This window comes from Dipodomys ordii, unplaced genomic scaffold (assembly GCF_000151885.1).
Source record: "Dipodomys ordii isolate 6190 unplaced genomic scaffold, Dord_2.0 Scaffold10, whole genome shotgun sequence".
NCBI classification, from domain to species: Eukaryota; Metazoa; Chordata; class Mammalia; order Rodentia; family Heteromyidae; genus Dipodomys; species Dipodomys ordii.
Window position 1 is genome coordinate 23653006 of NW_012267226.1, and position 15762 is coordinate 23668767.

At 41.1% G+C, this 15762-nt stretch overlaps 1 protein-coding gene across 1 annotated transcript; it reads left to right on the top strand.

Annotated features, from left to right (window-relative positions):
• On the top strand, positions 1-8161 carry LOC105980671 (stromelysin-1-like). The gene is made up of 10 exons (XM_013009556.1): positions 1-143; positions 904-1148; positions 1239-1387; positions 1501-1626; positions 3629-3796; positions 3932-4067; positions 4996-5129; positions 5475-5634; positions 6103-6206; positions 7840-8161. Exons 1-10 carry the CDS (start codon positions 39-41, stop codon positions 7938-7940), a joined length of 1428 nt encoding a protein of 475 aa, XP_012865010.1. The 5' UTR covers positions 1-38; the 3' UTR covers positions 7941-8161.
• Positions 8162-15762: the final 7601 nt, after the last annotated feature.

Below are 15762 nucleotides of genomic sequence, written 5' to 3' on the forward strand. Positions count from 1 at the left end.
GCATTAAGGCAACAGAGACCTGAGGCAAGCCAGTGGAAATGAAGAATCTTCCAGTCCTGCTGTTGCTGTGTGTGGGAGTTTGCTCTGGGTACCCATTGGATGGACCTTCAAGGGGTGAGGAAGGAAGCATGGACCTTGTTCAGGTAATGAAGGGATGAAGCCATCACTCCTGGGCAGGGCCCACTGGGAAACATCTCTGCCTACCATAAATCATACTGACTTATAATATGGGAATGGCTTCAGAGTAGTGAGTTATAAAATATCAGGTACGGAAATGGTTTTAATAGCCTATTCCCCAAGCTCCTCATTTTATGTAGGAAGAAACAAAGGTCATAAATATATGAGGAGGTTTTTCTTCCAAAATCACTCAGCATCACGGGAATAGCAGCATTGGGCAAAGCACAAGAATAACAAATGAAGAGTTTATGGATGTCTTTCTTTGGAACTTCTTTGGTTACTTTACCCCAATGTGGCATTTATAGTTCTGATGTTATGCTTATAAAAAGGAATTTATCCAACTTCTTTTTTGTAAGCCAGATCCTTGTGAGAAGTAGAAAGTGGAAAATTGAAGAAATTTGTCTAAGCTGTACAATAATATGCTCATAGAGGTTTACTGGTTTATTTTGTTTTCCACTCATAAAGACACTGGATATTTGTCTCAATTTCCCACTTCTTTCATTGCTTTAGTAGCAAATTCAAACTAAGTACAGGGGCCTTTAGTTATAAAGATAAAGCAAAGGCAAGAAAATCTGTCACTGAGAGATTAAATGAAATGGCATTTATTATTTCAGAAAACTAGAGAAATACTTTGAAAAGTGAGCAAATGTAGAAAATTTCTATAAGTAGTTATGGCCAAAGATTATTTTTAAAATGGCCTAAAAGCTATACTTTTTTTTTCATTAGCATTACCTAGAAAACTACTACAACCTTGAAAAAGATGCCAAACAATTTATTAAAAGAAAGGACAGTAGTCCTGTTGTTAAAAAAATCCAAGAAATGCAGAAGTTCCTGGGGCTGGAGGTGACAGGGAAGCTGGACTCCGACACAATGAGGATGATGGGCAGGCCCAGGTGTGGCGTTCCCGACGTTGGTCACTTTACCACCTTTCCTGGCACACCAAAGTGGCAGAAAAACCACCTCACCTACAGGTAATGGGGCAAAGGTTTTCTCAGAAGACTGTAACTTCATCATCTGTGTCACAGGAACCAATGCCACCTTTCTCGATTTTTCTCATCCAGGATTGTGAATTACACGCCAGATTTGCCAAGACAAGTGGTGGATTCTGCCATTGAGAAAGCTCTGAGAGTCTGGGCGGAGGTGACTCCACTCACATTCTCCAGGATGTATGAAGGAGAGGCTGACATCATGATATCCTTCGCCGTTAGAGGTAAAGAAGCAAAGCAAAAACGAACTCTCCTAAAGGAAATTCCACATTGATATGAAAATGGGTCAAAAGAGATCCTAATTCCCTATCTTTCTGGTGATTTTTCTTCTTATTAGAACATGGGGACTTCAGCCCTTTCGATGGACCTGGAATGGTTTTGGCTCACGCCTATGCCCCTGGGCCAGGGATTAATGGAGATGCTCACTTTGATGATGATGAGAGATGGGCAGATGATACAAGAGGTTGGTGTGGTACAGCTCAGAGAACGATGTAGTATCAATTTCCTTTTACATTTAGAAAACTCCTACTAACTCAGCACACTGAAGAAATTGTATGTTTTCTATTTTCTAATGGATCAGGAATCTATAGACAAGGTTTTATGTTAAACATTATTGGATGCACTTTCTTTTTTAATAAGTTTTTTATAGTGAAAATACTGTACAGAGGGGTTACAATCACATGAGCAAGGTAATGAGTACATTTCTTATCAAGCATTGTTGCCTCCTCCTTTGTTTTTCCCCTACCATCCCATCCCTCCCATCTCCACAACTACATTTCATCCCCCACCCCTCACCCCCCTCCTGGCCTAAATTGTAAAATTCGTTTTTCAACATAGCATCTTGTACATCTTATTGTTGTAATGGGTCCACCTGTATCCCTATTTAAACAATTTGTTTTTTCCCTTCCGCTCCCCAAATTATACCAACATCAAATACAGTGAAAACAGGGGTTATACCATGGGGGATAGTTTATTCCCTGTTCTGCTAATACCCAATATTAGAAAGATCATTAAATTATTTCTTTAACAATTTTGGACCTTGTGTGATCTAAGGGCCACTATTAGGTTAAAAAAAACAAGGTCTCATTATCACAAATTGCAGATATCCAAAGGATGATGGTATTGCAATACATTTTTACTAAAATACATCCCAGGTATTGTTTATGTAATTGCTACTTACACTTTAAAACAGAAATCAGAATTAAATTCTAAAATCTGGGGCTCTCTTGGTTTTTTTCTTTTATTCTGGCTAAGCTAACATTTTTGTGACTTCAAGGTTATGAAGAATTTTTAGGGATTTCTGAAGGAAAGAAACTAACCTCTGAGTACAATGAACTAACTGTTAGATAGAAGAGTGTTTCTTTTTTTCAGTTCATAATTTTAGGAATAGTTGCCAAAGTTTTCAAGAAGTTGGCTGAAATGAACAGTACTTCTTATGAGATTTGATTGGGATTTGCAATGAAAAGATACACAGAATATGTAGAAAACAAATGGGAGTTTCATGCTGGATGAAGTTTGTGGTTTGAGTTTACATCTTTCTGCAAAAGAACTTTCCCATAAAGACTCTTAGGGTCACAAGATACACAAGTAATACTTGCAAAAGTAGATTTGCTTTGTCAGCTGTAATTACCTAATGCCTTCCAATTTTAGAAAAGTATCTGAATACTGCTGGTGCTTGTATGTCAAAGCCTCTTTTATGACAAAGGTAGTCAGGATTGGGCATGTTGGGTTCTAAAGCAATCTTGCAAGTCCCATGACATCTATCACTGTTCATCTTTTTTGACTCAGTGTATGCATTAATGATGAGGAGGCTGAAATCATGCAGGCTACATTCCAGAGAAAGTAGCAGGGTCTTGGCTGCTTAAAGGTTTCAGATTGCAAACATTCCAACAGAAATCAGAAGGATTCTGTAGTTTAAGGATTTCAGAAGATAAATACCTTGTGATTTGTTTGAGATTGCCACTGAGAATAATAACATACTAGAATATTGTTTATCTTTTCACTGACAATAGAAGAGAAATATTTTTGATATTCTACCTAAGTAAGTTCAAAAAGTATACCTGGTTTTCCTGCACCGTCCACCTTTACAAAAGGTTGGAATAAGAGTTGAGTCATATGCTGCTCTGTATGTGTGTGGGTAGTTAAAGCTTACACTGGTGTTACTCTGGAAACATGATTGAAGCCTGCTTCAGCCTTCTGGTTTTCCTGCAGTTAAGAGGCACTTGGGGAGAGAGGGCCAGTTGAATATGACTGGGTACTTTCAAAGATGGATTGCAAGTATGAGTCTTAAAATACACTTGGCTTTCCGTTATGCAATCAGCCAAATTGCTCAAGGAAAAAACAAACACAGTGAGGGGGAAAAGGTCCTGTGTGGTTCCAGGAAGTGCATAAATACAATGTAGAACCGACCTGTGCAATGTACATTTATTTAAAGAATAAGAAACTATTATTTATGTTTTTTTCAGTAGGGACCAATTTATTCCTGGTTGCTGCTCATGAACTTGGCCACTCTCTGGGCCTCTTTCACTCGGCAAACAGTGAAGCTCTGATGTTTCCTGTCTACAAGTCGTTTACTGACCTGGCCACTTTCCGCCTTTCTCAGGATGACGTGAATGGCATCCAGTCTCTCTATGGTAGGTGATGCTGGGGAAAAAATAGGCATCAGAGCTTTCAAAGATGTCGCACAAAGTCTTAGTGATTGAGCTCATGACACCTTGAGAATGTCTGGCATTCTCCTAATGCATACCTCCTCCACCTGCTCCCTTTAGGGCCTTCCCTTTCCTCTCCAGAGGCCCCCCGGGTACCCAGCCCTCCGGAACCTGCCACACCAGCCAAGTGCGATCCTGCTCTGTCCTTTGATGCCGTCTGCACCCTGAGGGGAGAAATCTTGTTTTTTAAAGACAGGTCAGACTAGAAAATCTTATTTCTCTTTCCATTCTTTTGGTGTAAGACGTTAGAAAGGACTTAAACAGCAACTCATTTAGATCTGGTGCTACCCTTTCTATATTTTCATGAAACTATCATGACCTTTATGGGAGGGGGTCAAATCTGAGGTTTGAAATTGGGGTCTTGTGAGGCAGGCTGGTGATTTGCCACTTGAACCACTTTTCAGATAAGGTTGTGCATTGTTACCTGGCCTAGGCTAATTTGAACCACCATCCTCCTATTTACACCTCCTAAATAGCTGGGGTTATAGTCAGGAGCCACCAGCCACCATGCCCAGCCTGTCAAATTCATTTTAGAAGCCTCAGGATAATTTGACTCTTGTCTTTGAATTGTTTATCCCAAATGTCCTTAGTCACAGTTACTTATCAAAAAGATACAAGTAGAACTTTAGAATCAGAACTTTACTTCCTTTCAAAATGAGACCAGATCTATATGGCATTTAATCATTTGATTTACTTGCTGCTGCATAAACATACATGTGATTAAAAAAAAACCCTCACACTACATAGCACGGAGAAGACATATCTGTATCTTTCTAGGATTTGTACACAAAGTGTATATATACAGATTGCATGTGTGTGCATGTGTGTGTATATACATACACATGCACACACACACACACACACCGTCCACCTTGACAAAAGGTTGGAATAATAATTCAGTCATATGCTGTTCTGTATGTGTGTGGGTAGTTAAAGCTTACACTGGTGTTACTCTGGAAACAGGACTGAAGCCTGCTTCAGCCTTCTGAAAATAAATGGAAAGGTGATATCCTTATGACAGCATACCTGCTTTCTGTCTGTCACAATGTCAAGAAAATAAGAGGTCAGGAGAGCACGGGTGAAGCAGGTCTTTCAATCTGCATTTCTTTTGACATATATTTCAGGCATTTTTGGCGCCAGTCTCTCAGAACCACTGAGCCTGGATTTTACTTGATCTCTTCATTTTGGCCATCCCTTCCTTCAAGCATAGATGCTGCCTATGAAGTTGCTAGCAGGGACACTGTCTTCATTTTTAAAGGTAAATTGTCCTACCAAAAAAACCCTTCACAAAGAAAAGAAAGTAAGACTTTAATTTCTCAGCTATATCCAATTTTGACTACTAAGATCCTCAGTCCAAGATAATGAGGAAAGAAATAGGTACTGCTTCACTTATATTTTACAAATTGAAAAACAAACAGAATACGATGCGCAGAGTTGTAAATTCCCTCATTTGAACTTTCAATCTTCATGTTTTGTGTTCAATATTCATTAAGGAACCGGTGTCTAAATCTGAAGCTCCAGGAAAATTGAAAGTTCTAAAATGTACATCTAAAACTAAACTGCCTAGGTGTGGTAATTTCAAAATGACTTTGTTTTGAAACAGGCCGTCAGTTCTGGGCCATCCGAGGGCACGAGGCACAGGCTGGCTACCCAAGAAGCATCCACACGCTGGGGTTCCCAGCGACTGTGGAGAAAATTGACGCAGCCATTTCTGACAAGGAGAAGAAGAAAACATACTTCTTTGTGGAGGACAAATACTGGCGGTGAGTGGCAATACATCTAATGATGGAAATCAGCTCCTTTCTCTAGGAGCATTCTTCACTCTTTCTCCCAGTGTCCCTCTCAGTAGAAGGGAGGGCTGGGCTCTAGACAGCTGAGGGGAGTGCTTGCGTCCATGCAGTAACAGGCATTTCTTAAGTGCACCTGAGAGAATCTATGTCAACAGATGAGCATTTCCTGTGCTCTGCTCCCCGACTTACTGAAGCCCCTTTTTCTCCCTTCCACCCACTCAAATCCTGCCTGTTCCCCACGCCTGGCTTCAGTCTCACCACCTCCATGGGGTCTTCCTTTCTGAACTCCAAACCTAACTGCCTTTTCTTACCCTGCTCGGAAAATAACTTGGAGGATCCAGGCGCTCATTTTCGTCCTAGTGTCTACAAGTTGTTCTATTTTCTCACGGCACATGACTTCATTTAAGTTCATCCATAGGTTACTTCTTTTACTCTGTGCAGATTTGATGAGAAGAGGCAGTCCATGGAGCCAGGCTTCCCCAAGAAGATAGCCGAGCACTTCCCAGGGGTCGACTCTAAGGTGGATGCTGTCTTTGAACAATTTGGTAAGGGATATTTGGTCTGTTGGCACTTGTTCACTTAACATACTCCATGGTATGAGAAGGAAGAGAATTGAGTAACTGTTAATAACAGGGTTTTTAATTATAAAATCAAAATTTCAATTCATTACTTTTGAATCAGTTATACAACTACTTCAAATGAATTGTCATGGAACACAAGGATAAATAGCACAAATCTCTCTTTTATGCACACATATAAAGCCAAAATGTTCAGCTGCCACTCTTTCATACCTTGAGCCACCACCTTTCTTAATGTAGTATGGAAATCCCATCAGGGGAAGTAGCTGGGCCTATTCCTCACTCTCTGATCCTCTCTTCCATTCCATCCCATTCTGAATCCCCAAATTTGTGATTGACCATATCAGTCCATGGCAAATAATTGACTATTCTTGCAGCCAAAGTTAAGAGAAAAATAAGAGGAAGAGGTTTTTCTTTTAATGAAAAATAAGTGCTAGCTTCCTGAGTAGCTCATGCTCATCTAGTATGCAAGATATTTAAAATGCAAAGATGCGATACTAATTTGACAGCTTTTCTACTGATTCTCATTTATTACCAACCATTCCTCATCTTGTCCAGGTCCCCCATTTTATTGGCTTGGTAAGAGTTTGTTGGAACTTATGATGAGATTTTTTTTACTCCTTAACTTAGAATTAATCAATTGCCATGAACGTAATGTCTATGAAAGCTCCATTGCTCTGTATCTGGATTACCAATCATTCCATTCTCTCACTTTCTTCTTTAAAAGGAGAAAATGTCAATCTGTAACATGAAGCTTGTTAAGAATAAGGGGGAGGCCGGGTGTCAGTAGCTCATACCTGTAATCCTAGCTACTCAGGGGGCTGAGATCTGAGGATCGCAGTTCAAAGCCAGCCAGCCCAGGCAGGAAAGTCGAGGGACTCTTATCTCCAATAAACCACTCAGAAAACTGGAAGTGGTGCTGTGGCTCAAGTGGTAGAGTGCTCACCTTGAGCTGAAGAGCTGAGGGCTAACGCCCAGACCCAGAGTTCAAGCCCCACGACCGACCAAAAAAAAAAGAATGGGGGGGAGGGGGACTAGAGCTATGGAGTATGATTGTTTTAATCAATAAAAATTACTTTCTTGCCAGAAAAAAAATAAAAGTGAGTGGGAGCTGATGCTCTTTATTGAACGGTAACCTGGCAAGACGGGAGAGGACCCTCGGGTGTTCTTAAGAGCCTGGTTCCTTCTGTGGGGCCAGAAATACCCCTTAGGCTATTACACAGAAGATTGGCAGGAAGAACTTAACTTTGTGTTAGACAGAGCTGGACAGCACTTCAGTGCTTCCTTCCTCCCTCCTTCCCTCCCTCCCTTCCTTCCTTCCGCCTGTCCTTCCTTCCTCCTTCCCCTCCCCACTTCCTTCCTTGTTGAGTAAACCCACAAACATCTGAGTCCCTTGTTCATCGATGAAATGGAGTTGGATAGTATTGATGGTAACTCATCAATACATTTTTTTAAATCTTATAAAATGCTGAACATCGTGTTGGCACTGAGCAAAACTCTATAAACACTTCCTACTTTCAATGATCTCTTATTCTGAATTTGTAAGCTGCCAAATTTCTTCTTTTAGAAAAAGTTCTGTTTCTTGTCCCTATATTTGCAGGATTTTACTATTTCTTCAGTGGATCTTCACAGTTGGAGTTTGACCCAAATGCAAAGAAGGTGACTCATATTTTGAAGAGTAACAGCTGGTTCCATTGTTAGGAGAGATGTGTAGAAGGTAAAATGCGAGCATTTTAAATGAAGATAATGCTTCTTTGTGAAGTGGGTATTCTCTGGTGCCAGCTGCAGCAGATCTTCGTGGGTCTTGTCTGTCACATCACAATATTATAAAGCATTCCAGAGCACTGCTGCTTAGCCTGCACTTCATCATACAGAGCCTCCTATGTGAAGGGCTTGTGAGCAACAGATACATGATTGTATGGATACAGACTTGTTATTTAATAAAGATGATTTATTGCTTATTTCATTTTAGTGTTTTGTTGGCTTATATGTTTCAAGACCAAGTTACTGGCAAGAGGTAGCTCTGCCTGTTGGCTACATGATAGAGCCATAGACAGCCTGAGATGCATGGCCACTGGAGGTGACGTGTGAAAAATCATACTAATCCTTCTTCTTTCCTTGGACTTACATATCCCCCCGGTGGAACTCATCTCTGCCTGAGCAAGCAGCTCTCCTCACATTTACTCTATTCATATGTGAGATCTCCTCACGTCTACCCTCTATGACAACTTCCTGCTGTACTCCTTTTGAATCTGTCTGTATCTGGAGAGAAATGTCCATTGGAAAATGGCAATTATAAAACAGGGTTACCATCCCTAAGTGGTGTCTCTAGCACAATGCCTAGTACTGGGTAAGAGCTCATTTACTTTATAAATTTATCCATTCACTTGAGAAAAATTTATTCCTCATACCCCACAGACACCACTTCTGCATGGTCAGATCCCATCACCCTGCAAAGGAGAGTTACCAGGGTAAGAACTCACACATGAGGGTCTTCTGTGTCCACACGAATTATAACAACTATATAACAAGCCAGACAGTACAGATGTGACTCTTTCTCCCTCAAAAATGTGTCTTGGTGTGGCAATAATTTTTTGGGTCTGCCTGACCACTTGCTAAGTAGTGGGATTATACAGGAGCCCTTCTCTGGGGACTGTAGGTTGCGTATCTACCTCCAGCACTAGGGGGTGTCACAGAGCTCAATTTTGAGTGTGAGTGGAAGAGTGTAGTTAAAATGCCTTGGTTAGGTAGAAGAAAATTCAAACTGTGCATACAAAGGAAATGGCAGTTTTGAATTGCTTAAAAGTACAGGACCAACGCAGGTTTTAGGTTCAGTGTGAAAAGGATTCTGTTCCTTCACTCTGCTACTACCTTGATTTTGTTCTCTATACAATCATCTCCCACCAGGCTTTCCTCATAGCAGCAAAATCCCTAAGTAGGTCCAGGCATCAACCAACCAGGCAACCCCAGCCACCCATGAGAAGACAGCTCTGAGGCTCTTGTCTGTACCTTCTCTAACTAAGCATGTCATCACTGAGTCCCACCACCAGGCTGCAGAGGATTTCACCTGTTAGGGAGTGGAATAGAGGACAAGACACTGCAGCAGCAATCTGTCTAGCCACCACGAAGAGAAATTGGGGGTGGAGAGAGAAAGCAGTAGTGAGAAAGTTGGACTGAGGAGGAAGCACAATCATTTTCCTTGTGCTGGAAGACCTGATTCATAGTTCTTATACTTGGTTTTGCTTGATTGGACAAAAGGAACTAAACCATTTTTATTTAGTGAACAACTGTTTTGTATTAGAAACTGGACTACAGTCTGATACAGACTGTTCATTTACCCACATAATAGGAGTTGGGCTGGTGGTTTGCCTCAGTGTTGTACAAGTAGGAGTTTGGAGGGATCAGTAGCTTTGCTGTGGTGACACAGAAAATAGCCAGGTTCTAATCTTATATCATCCTGGTCTCAAAGATCTTGTTCTTATGTCTAGAGGAACACACAGTAAGTCAGCCTGGGTGGTCTTATCTGGTTTAGTTGTTACTCCATTCTGTAGTACAGGCCCTGCTACATCCTACATGGTCTCTATGCTGGATCTTCCTCAGTCCTGTAGCTTAAAATTCCTACAGCCCAAGGGCCAGTGTTCTAAATCACTGGTTTATGTAGAAGGAGATTATTGGTTAGCATTACTTAAAAATACAGGATCCAGGTAGGTTTTCATAGTGGATGTAATAAATAGTGGGGAATCTTCAACCTGCTACTATTTCTGTCTGTGAATCTCCCCTAAGCTTTCTTGTTCCAGAAGTCATGTCTGTGAGTGAGAGACAGAGGGTGCCTGTGTTCATGTGCTGTGAACATGTATGTCTGTGTGAATGCATATATGAAACCAAGGGTGATGCGGCGGGGGGGGATGTGAGATGTATTCACACATCTGTGAGTGTGGGTGTGCGTCTGTGTGCATGCACACATGTGTATCAAAGTATACGCATGTGAATGTGTGTGTGTGTGTGTGTGTGTTGCCCAGCCATTGGTCAGGGTTTGACTGACACCAACAGAAGCCACCTACCTGAGCCCAGGCTTGAGGACATGTCAAGCCAGAACCAGTCTGGTGGTGACGTGATGCTGATTCCCTGAATAATGTTTAATAGGTAATCAGCTCCTCTTGCCTTGGGCAGGTCTGGCCCTAGGTACATGATGTGCTTGCAGTTACAGGAAGAAATCCAGCGCATGAAGCTGGGAAGGGGGGGGGGGAAGCAGAAGCCAGGAATCCTTTTGTGGGTTGGTTAGTGGATGGGACATAGATGAGAAAATAAGAGATAAAGGGTTTTTTTTTATATAATACGCTGTTTTACGATCAGTCTGTTGTAGTGACCGCTGTATATTTATTTTGTCTGTTTCTAAGATGTTTGAAAAGCATAGGAGAACTTGACTTATTCAGTTCTTTGATTTATTCGATTAATAGGAGTTACTTAAGAACTTATGTATGTTCCATTTGTTAGATTTACGTCTGTATAGTAAATTTGAATTACCTGAAGAAAGAGTTATGTTAATATAAACATAGTATGAAGTACTCATGATAATGTTGTTTGTGAATGAAATAGCATTGAGTGAGAAAAGACTTCACATTTTAACTATATTGATCAATTAATTATTGAAGAGGTAGCAAAAGAGATACTTGCTTTTTTTTCAAGCACTACACAGAAAAACAAAATTAGAAAGTCAAACTTGAAGAGTAAAGTGTGGCTCAAGAGGTAGAGTGCTTACCTAGTACTGAGTTCAAACTAGTACTGAAACACAAAATGATCTTAAATTTGAAGTGTATGTTTAAGGAAATTATAATACAACTAAAGCTCAATAAGTAATCAAAAAGCAAATTCCTTGTCCATTAACAAATCCAACTGAAAGGCTGACATGTTTTATTAATCCTACCTTAACACAGAAGATAAATACTTTTTATGTACCTTCTTATTTAATTCTAGCCTATGAAGTGGACATTACTAACCTCATTCTATAAAAATGGCTAGTGTTCAGTGAGATCATACAATGTCACCATGTACATCTGGACAGACAGAGCCAGAGATCTAATTCATCTGACTTAACCCCAGGCTTATCTTTCATCCACTCAGCGCCCTCTCTACTTTTGAGTTGACATGAATCAACCTAGAAATGTGATTAACAATGAAAGGGTAGAGAAAGGAGAGATTGTTTGTGCTAAGACTAACTGAACTGGAAAAGAGATAGAAGAGGAGGTTAGCTCTTTGCAGCAAGCTGACAAAAAGAGTAGGTTGAGAGTGATTTAGAATAGATTATATACCATCCAACTGTTCCTCCAGTTTCTTTTTTTCTTTCTTTTTTTTTTTTTGGGTCCGGTCGTGGGGTTGAACTCTTGGCCTGGGTAATGTCCCTCAGCTCTTCAGTTCAAGGCTAGCGCTCTACCACTTGAGCCACAGTGCCATTTCCGGCTTATTTCTTTTTTGTTTATGTGGTGCTGAGGAATTGAACCCAGGGCCTCATGCATGCAAGGCAAGCACTCTAACACTGAGCCACCTTCCCAGCCCTCCTCCTGTTTCTTGCAAGTGAACTTCAATCATATCATGTTATCTTTTGACTTAAGAGAGGATAAAATGGTCCTGTAACTGCTCATATTCAAATTATATCCTTGTGGATGAGAGTCATAACCACAAGACCACAGTCCTCAGAAACTTAGGTCAAAATTATGCTCGGCTGAGGAAGGACAAAGACACTGATACCTTTTCTTGTGTCCCAGTGGTCAAGGTTGAACTAAGGATTGTGTGCTGTACCTAAAGTTTTGTTTCATTTTGTTTTGTGGGGTTTTTTTTCCACCCAAAGCTGGCATGCTACCACTTGAGGCACAGCCTCAATTCTAGCATAATTGGAGATAAGAGTCCCACAAACTTTCCTACCCAAGCTAGCTTCAAACCACAATCCTCAGATCTCAGCCTCCTGAGTAGCTAGAGTAACAGGTGTCAGGCACCTGTACCTGGCTACTTTCTACCCTTTTGAAGCTCCCAATTTAGGAATGATGTTGCTGATATGGAGATAAACATAAAGGGCAGAGAATAGACAATAAATATAGCAAATAAATACACTGTATCATACCTTTGATGGAGGAGATAAGCATTATAGAAAAGAGGAAAAGTAGAATGAGATAGGAGGATTACAACTACAGGTGAATATGGGGGTGCAATATTGAATAGTGTTATGGAAGTGAGTTTCACTAAGAAGAAAATGTCTGAACAAGGACTAGAGAAGGTGAGAGAGCTTGCCAACCATACTATGGGAACAGTCTTTCAGGCAGAGAAAACATCTAGAGTAATAACTCAAAGGTACATAGTGCCTGGGCTGTTCAAGGAACAATGGACTTTTGTTAAATGAATGAATGAATGAATGAGCTAGAGGAGAAAGTAAGGCTTATCCTAACGGTGGAGAAGCAAACATTAGAAGACAATAATTACAATACCTAGTGATTCAGCTTACAAAGTCCTTATTCGTTTTACAAAGTCAGCTGAATGACATCATGAATAACTGGGCTAGGCAGTATGATTTCCTTTTTGCAGATAACATTCAAGGTTCCAGATAACATCCACTCAGTGATTGTATCCACATTCTACCTACAATGTTTTAAATAAATAACCTGATCCCAGTGTCTAGTGCCTGAGTCATTTTCTCTCTATCAGGAACCAAATTTTCTATACCCAAGATTGTGCATGTCTGCATAGAGGTCAGAGACACCTCTATTCATGAATCGGCTCTATGCCTTACGTTCTGGGATAGGGGAACTCACACTTGATGGGTTATTCCCTGCTGGAGGACTACCCTGAATGTCAATGTCTGACAACCATTAAATGTCTAACACACCTTGTTTAGCCATAAAGCTACCTCATGGCCACAGATGGGAAGAATATAGAGTAGAGAATAATTTATTTTCCCCATGTGTCACTCCAAAAACAAAATAGTATTGTGTATTTAAGATTTCAGAATAAAGACTACTTCAAGACTTGTAGGACCAAAATAGGTGAGAAAAAAAAATCTGAAACTCAAATGGATTAATAAAACTGAAGAGGCCACATTCCCAAGCATAGAACTTAAGAAACAAGATTAAAATAAAAAATACAAGATTAAGATAAAAAATACAAATCTAAGCATGGCCAAGATTTGATTGGATCTGGATCCCTAGCTTTCTGCTCTAGATTTTTATGGGGTTTTTTTTCCTCTTAGTTTTTTTACTGTCAGATAACCACATACAAGCCCTAGCCCAGAGGTTATATACATATATCAGAAATTCTGCTATGAATACTTAAATAAAAATTTCAGGATTCAGAACCACTCGAACCTGAGGCTGTTTATGTTCCCAAAACTTAATTTTAAAATCCTTAGTTATTTCAGGAAGAAATTTAATAAGAAGCTATTTTAAGCAACAAGTTTCCAATCCACGTGAGCAGCCCTGCAACGTAAGGAAACATTCTGGTGTTAAGGGAGATGGCTGCAAGACTGACCCCTAGACCAGGGTGGGTGCGATGTGGGAGGGGTCTGGGCCCCAGCTTGCTCCGGAAAACCCTACTCAGCTAGCATGCAAACTGCTGGTTTGGTTTTGTTTTTTTGTAAACTACAGTAGTTTACAAAAGTTTGAAAATGCTGAATGTGTGGACATTTATGAGCCACTTCTCCATGATAATTTATGAGTTCTTGCCCAATCCTTAGTGGTCACATGCCTTTCTTGTGACTTTGCTTAGTGACCCTTGTTTCCCAAGCCCCAGAAGAGCTAGAAGGGGAAGGGGGCTGCCTCTTCTACTACTACTACCAGAGTCCCTGGTCATCAAGTGTCTGACTCCCAGTCAACGGAGACCCTCTCTCTCCTGCCCCTGTGTGGGGTCACTCAGCGCTGTGTTCACTTCCCATCCCATCCCCCCGTCTGATGCCCATGAGAAGAAGATTCATTTTCCTGAGAGTCTCTTCCAATTCCTCTTGTTCTCTGGAATTCCATATTACTCCACACTGATGAGGAAGTTGTGGTGATTATAGAGAGGAAGCAGGTGCTTTCAAATCAATCCAAGACATACACTGAAGCACTCTTTATGAATAAGAGATTCTTCTCGGCATGGTGAGGAAAACAGAAATCCACAGGTGAGAAAAGTCCTGAGGAAGCAAAGAGGATCAGTGGTGAACAGTGAAAAGGAAGTGGGGTGGAGGAAGGCCAGTGCTTCCAAACTCTACATCTCATGTAACTATTGTCAAGGAGGGAGGTTGGGGAAGGAGCCGAGAAGTTATGGAGATAGACCAAGAGTGGTAGGGATAACACAAATGGTACCCAAGACAGTTTGATGTGGAACATGACTGCATCTTTCACCTCATAGCCATACATCTCTTTTACTGTGGAAGAAAGGTTAAATTACTATCTTTCAAAACTGAATGTGTAAGTACATGGGTGGATGCATACATAAAGAAAAAACTTGTGGCACCTACCCCCACTGAGCAAAGATGTGCTCCCATTGAGAGGAGAAAGGGTAATTAAAAATAAGTCCCCACAGTCAGCCGTGGTCTCTTGCCAGCCCCCACCTCATCTTGTATGTTCCGACAGGGTCCTGTCAATGGGCAGGCTCTGCACAGGGCAGGGAGTTGGCTCATTGTCCATCTGTGAAAGAAGCCATCTTGGGCAAGGCTCTCACATCCTTGTCTTGGATGAAGATGAGGTGGTTTAGCACTAGTATTTCAGGTAACACAGCAAAGGCAAAAGGGGGAGTCACTGGTAGCCTGGGAGAGCCAGTGAGTACTTATAGTACTGCACAACTGCACCCAACTAGTGTTAGATATTCCCCCCTCTGCTGTGGGAGCAAGGTGTGTGCAGGCATCAGAAGCATTTTATGAACTGCAATTAAGTAAGAAAACCTGTTTTTTCAAAAGGCCATTGAATACTGTGTACCTATGTATGGAACAGGGGTCTTTGTCTGATAGGATGATATGACCAGGAGAAAGCAACTGTTTACATGGTAAAGAAGGTCTGTTTCGGGGCTGGGAAGTTGGCTCAGTGGTAGAGCTCTTGCCTTGCATGACTGAGGCCCTGGGTTCGATTCCTCAGCACTACATAAGCAAAAAGAAAAAAGCTGGAAGTGGCGCTGTGACTCAAGTGGTAGAGCGCTAGCCTTGAACTAAAGAGCTGAGGGACAGCGCCCAGGCCAAGTTCAGGCCCCACGACTGGACCCAAAAAAAAAAAAAAAAAAAAACAAGTTCTGTTTCACACGTCCTGTTTGATATTAATCATTGGATTGATTGCCACACCCAGCTAACTCAAATAATCTGCTTGGAGTCACTGGGTTTTTTTAAATGTTTTTTAAATGATGATTGCTCAGGCAATTTGTTGCTAATCAAGAGGATGTTATAAAACGTGAGTCAGACAGCCTCCAGCTCTCTGGAAGTTCTAGGATATAAAGGCAGAACTTCCCAGCTCAGACTAGAATAGAAGGCAATAGAGAGGCATTGGCTGGTTTTCCCGAACCAAGATTGAGGTCA

Bases quoted from the DNA above. Each gene is read 5' to 3' on its own strand.
- LOC105980671 (XM_013009556.1), top strand. From the start codon at position 39: ATGAAGAATCTTCCAGTCCTGCTGTTGCTGTGTGTGGGAGTTTGCTCT. The intron at 1,149-1,238 runs GTAATGGGGCAA...TTTCTCATCCAG, and splicing joins AAAAACCACCTCACCTACAG to GATTGTGAATTACACGCCAG. The intron at 1,388-1,500 runs GTAAAGAAGCAA...TCTTCTTATTAG, and splicing joins GATATCCTTCGCCGTTAGAG to AACATGGGGACTTCAGCCCT.